This window comes from Cicer arietinum, chromosome 8 (assembly GCF_000331145.2).
Source record: "Cicer arietinum cultivar CDC Frontier isolate Library 1 chromosome 8, Cicar.CDCFrontier_v2.0, whole genome shotgun sequence".
In the NCBI taxonomy this organism is placed as follows: domain Eukaryota; kingdom Viridiplantae; phylum Streptophyta; class Magnoliopsida; order Fabales; family Fabaceae; genus Cicer; species Cicer arietinum.
The window spans coordinates 12,090,751-12,096,258 of record NC_021167.2 but is presented as its reverse complement, the minus strand read 5'-3'; the positions used below and the strand labels follow the sequence as shown (position 1 = coordinate 12,096,258).

General features: G+C 37.2%; 1 protein-coding gene and 1 non-coding gene across 2 annotated transcripts; both read right to left on the bottom strand.

Moving 5' to 3' along the window:
• Positions 1-3,009: 3,009 nt before the first annotated feature.
• On the bottom strand, positions 3,010-5,110 carry LOC140919060 (uncharacterized). Its single transcript, XM_073364570.1, has 2 exons — positions 5,021-5,110; positions 3,010-3,558 (listed from the first exon to the last, which is right to left on the bottom strand). Exons 1-2 carry the CDS (start codon positions 5,108-5,110, stop codon positions 3,010-3,012), a joined length of 639 nt encoding a protein of 212 aa, XP_073220671.1.
• On the bottom strand, positions 4,957-5,122 carry LOC113784837 (U1 spliceosomal RNA). The gene has a single exon (XR_003470966.1). It is a non-coding gene; the product is annotated as a U1 spliceosomal RNA (small nuclear RNA).
• Positions 5,123-5,508: the final 386 nt, after the last annotated feature.

Here is a 5,508-nt window from a genome sequence, read left to right as displayed (position 1 = left end):
AAATCATGCTGACCCGTGATAGGTGGCACCTCGGTAAACAGTACTGACCCGTGATAGGTGGTACGTTTATGATTTACGCTTTTTAGTAAATCATGCTGACCCGTGATAGGTGGCACCTCGGTAAACAGTACTGACCCGTGATAGGTGGTACGTTTATGATTTACGCTTTTTAGTAAATCATGCTGACCCGTGATAGGTGGCACCTCGGTAATTGGTACTTTGGTATGCGATAGGCGGTACAATTATGATTTACGGCCCTTCGAGGAGGGTTTTGATTTGAAATTCCGAGTCCATGCATTTTGGCATATACGCATTGCATTAGGGTGCTTGGCACACGAGTCGTGTTTGAATCAAGTTTATGATTGAGTGGTTTGAATAGGAATTGTCGTGGTAATTGTGTTGGAATTGCTAAGTGTTAAGTTTTGGAGTTATGTGTGAGTGTGATTGAATTAGTTTAAGTATTTTTGGAAGAATGAGCAGGGAAATAGATTTCCCAATCGATTGGATGAGTTGCAGGAACTTCACTATTTTAACCTAATCGAGTTGCCAATCGATTGTATAAATATGTCTTTCAAAATCTTTTGAGAAATCGATTTGGAAATCGATTGGCCTTAACACAGGAACTCAACAAAACTAACAAAATTGATTTGGCAATCGATTTGGTAACACAGGAACTCAGCAAAACTGACCAAATCGATTTGGCAATCGATTGGCTCAGTAGAAATCCTTATTTTGAGTTAGATAATCGATTGCTCAATTGATTTATCAATGCTTTGGTCAGTTATGTATTACTTGATGGTTTGAGAACTTCATTTTGATTTCATTTTGAATTGGCAAGCATTATATGAACTTTTAGCATATGGAAAATCCTTTTAAGGTGCATGCTTAGTTGAAAGGTTATTTTGTGCATTTAAAACTTAAATGTTATGTGTTATCTGTTAATTTCGGTTGGTGACCCTTTACAACTATTGTGGAAATCTGGGCTTTGCCCTCAGATGAGAGCCAGGACAATCCTACCGGTTCGTACCCTACGGATGGGAATGCTTGACTGGAGCTATTTAGGAGGATCTCACGGGGCGCGTGGAGATCACTCAGGGTGTATAGTTTTTTGGTAGGATGATCAGATTAGGTTGATGTATAGGGACTAGACGTCCTTCTTTTTGGGTTGCAGTATTTTAATTTGGAAAACTGTACCTATACTAATATTGTCTATTTGACATGTTATTTATGATGGGGTCTATGTACCACCTTTTGAAGTGTAATTACTTTGGATTCGTAATTTGAGAAACTTTTCCGCTGCTTGTAAATTATAATGACTCAATTATTTATCCAAAGGTATTTTCCTTATTTAATTCTTTGTTTTATTTTAATTTCTTTTGAAAAAAAATACACCCTCGCTTTGAAAAACGGGGTGTTACATAGGTGAACTTCATGCTCCTCTCGTCTCTTAGAATAGATCAATATGTCATCAATGAAGACCACTGCAAATTTGTCTAAGAAGGGGTGAAATATACGATTCATGTAATCCATGAATATAACTGGTGCATTGGTGACACCAAAAGGCATCACCAAATACTCAAAGTTTCCATAGCGAGTTCTAAATGTTGTTTTAGGAATGTCTTCTTCCTTCACCCGAATTTGATGGTACCCCGACTTCAAATCAATCTTTGAAAGTATGATTGCTCCTTTGAGTTGGTCCATCAAGTCATCAATATGTGGCAAGGGATACCTATTTTTGATGGTGACTTTGTTAAGCTAACGGTAATCAACACAGAGTCTAAACCTTTCATCCTTCTTTTTCACTTGGAGCACCGATGCTCCCCAAGGTGAGACACTCAGTCGTATGACCTGTTTAGACAAAAGGTCCTCTAACTGATTTTTCAACTCTGAAAATTATGATGGAGACATTCTATATGGGGCAATAGAAATAGGTCTTGTACCCGAAGTCACATCAATTGAGAATTCAATATCACGAACTGGGGGTAATCCTGGTACATCCGACAGAAATACCTCTGGAAAATCTTCGACCACAAGTATCATGTCTACCTCCATCTCTAGCTTCATACAGATTGATTTGAAGGAAACACATTTCTAAACTCCCCCTTTCAAAGAGAAGTTCAATTTATTGGTATCGAGGAATCGAGAAACACTTGGGTCTGGAAATATCACAGACATACGAGCGCAATCCAATAGAACAAAATTGCTTGACAACCAATCCATCCCAAGGATCACCCCCACATGCTTGATGGGAATACAAATCAAATCAACGTTGAATCTCATATCAAACACAATCAACGGACATTGCAAACAAGTCGTATTTCATTTCACCGATTCGGTAGAAGGTAGTGTAACCACCAAATCAAACGGCAAGGTAGTAACAACAAGTTGGAGCGAATCCACCCAATCTAATGAAATGAATGAGTGTGTTACCCCCAAATCATATGTTACATTAAGTGATTTTCTAGCAATTAAACACTCACCTTGGATATGTTCAGAGGAAGATGGAGCTTCCTCTCCATTGATATGGTAGACATGTCCCTTAGCAGTAGGGTGTGCAACATTGCTGTTGATATTGTTGCGGTTGACAACTCTATCGTCCTTCCGTTCAGGGCATTCATTAGCAAAATGGTCTTGTTTATGACAAATGTAACAAACCCTTGGTCTGATTGGACACTCAAATATCTTGTGTCCTTCCCTATTGCAGCGAAAACACCTAATAGGGTACGCCTGGTTCTGACTTGGATTTTTTGGCCCTTGACCTTCCCCGTTTTGAGGTCGAGGTTGATCTCTAGCATTCCCCAGTGGTTGGGCATATGGCTTTTGTTGTTGATGTTGCATGCCCGTATTCTATTGGTCGTTATGCCCATGTTTCAAATATTAACATTTAGAGGCAAATATTAAAATTTAGAGGCCAAGCTAATGACTCTCATGATATGGATGGATTTAAATCTCTACCTGAGGTTTGATGGGTCCATCTACAGCACCCCTATTCAGGCGGCTCTGTTTCATCTACTCCACTTTCTTACATTTCTCCACTAGCACTTGATATTGGCGTATCTCCAAGGGCCCCACTAACTCCTTAATCTCATACCTAAGCCCGCTTTCGAACTTCTCACACATGTATCCTTCATCTATCTGATTTAGGAAATAGCAGAAGTGCTTTGTTAGAGACTCGAACTTTGCCGTATATTCCACTATCGTGAGATTCCCTTGATACAACTTCAGAAATTGGGCCTCCTTCTCATCCCTAGCACTTTTCGGGAAGTATTTTTCTAGGAACTTATTCCCGAAAGCCTCCCAAGTCAGCTCTTCGTGATTTGTCTCCATCATTTTCTTCGCACCTTGCCACCAGTATTCAGCTTCACCAATCATTAAATAGGTCGCATACTCTACTTTCGCATTGTCAGGGCAGTGTAGGATCTCAAAGATCTTCTCGATTTCTTGTAGCCAAAGATCAGCCTTGTCGGGGTCATGTTCCCCTTTGAATTTAGGCGGATCTTGTCGACGAAATTCATTCAATGATATTGCTGCATTGGCTGCTTCATCCCTTTGATCCCTCTATGCATCTTGTTTAGCCTGAACTACGGCTTGTTGGGCCATTGATACGGCCATTGCATTCATGGCTTGGATCGCTTCATTCATGTCGTTTCTTCCTTGGGGGACCGATTAGTTAGCGCGACAAGCCATAACGCTTCCTAAAATTATCTAATTAGGAAAATATTATAACATAATTTTAACTTTAGGGTAGTATGAAAGTCTTTTATTGAACACTATATAGTAGGTCCGGGTTATACAACAAGTCGTGCTTTGGAGGGGTTCCCAAGAAAGAGAAGTGGGTCAATGGACCAATTAATAACCAAGTCTTTCCTTAGCCAGAATCCATCCAATACAACTTTTTATGTATTATCCTACCCTTCTATTTTTGGGATCATACAGTTATACATAATATAGGGTTTAGAACATTGTCTTAATTACAGATATTTAGATCACATGATGGAAACTCATAATTCACAATATCATACAACCATAAATATTTATTGTTTGATTAAATTAAAATTATTTCTAATCCTTGGATCAAGAATTTAAAACAACTTCAAATCTCATATAATCTTCTTATTAGCCATGTGGGACTAATAAATTTTACTTCCAAACCACCATTCATCACTATTTGTCTTAAACAAATGTCTATTACCACTTAATCTCATGTGGACTGAACATAAAACTTCAAAAATCCAATTATTTATTAGTCTATTACATTTATAAGGAATTTTGTACAAGGAGATGGACAATAAAAAAAAATTTGTTCATAACAAAGAAAAATAATATCAAATTATAAGCATATAAAATTCGTAGCAGATAAATTTTTTCAAATATTACCATTGTACATTAAACCAAAAGTTTCTAACATCTTATATTTCCAGGAAACAACTGACTAAGACGATCAAATGTTATACAAACAAACGATAAAACAAAAATAGTCCTCTAATACTTTATCTACATATATTTTTTTTTTGCCTTTTAGCTTTTTTTGAACATTTGTCTTGTCATCTCATGTTTTAGACCTTTAACATGATTGTTATAGACCTTTTTTTGTTTGCAGATAGAATTTAAGACCTTTAACACTATGTTGCACCAGATAAGCCCAAGGGAGGCAAAATGTTTAGAATTAACCCGTTTATATATATAGGGAATCAAAAGGCACTTGTAACTTATAAGAGTTAAACTTAAACGTAGAATTGACATCATCTATGTTTATAAAGTTAAGACATTATTTGGCAACCGTGTTTTGAACAATTACAAGAGAAAACATACTTTGGTACTTCAATCATCTTTTAAACAATTATAAGTGAGAACTTAAATGATTTTAGAATCAAGAGATAATTCTGATAAACTTACATTATTGACTAAAGAACAAATAAATGCATTCAAAAGCACTAAAAATTTGATACTGTAATATAAGGGGTCGCGCGAACGCAGACCCCCACAACAACGCAACAAATTATGATGTAGGCTCCACCACTTGGGTAGACCTTAGGCTAGCACCCCTCCTAAGTGCAATGGAGGTCACTTGCCTAAGCCATGGGCCTTCTTGATCACCCATTGACTCCATCCAGGTAAGTATGTTGCACAGTAACTCACACTTATGTCTTATTTCTCTTGCTCCATACTATTCGCTATATATATCTGATGTGGGACTAAAAAATGTATTCTGTGCACAATTGCAGTTAAGGGCAGCTCATAATTTTTTAAACTTCTTCAGCGTGTTCTCACTCCCCCAATTGGCAAATCCTAAGTGAGTTATTTAAAAGGATTTGTGGAGTTGTATGGTTGAATCTGAATTGTTAACGTTATGTTTTGCTTTTTCTTTCATGGTCATTAGCTGAGATGCAATTAATTACAACGAAGGTTAATGTTATGTTCCATGGGTTCACTTGTCATTCCCCTTATTCTTAAGGTCTGCGTTGTTAAAACTATAATTAATTATCTAACTATTTCTATTTCCTTTCT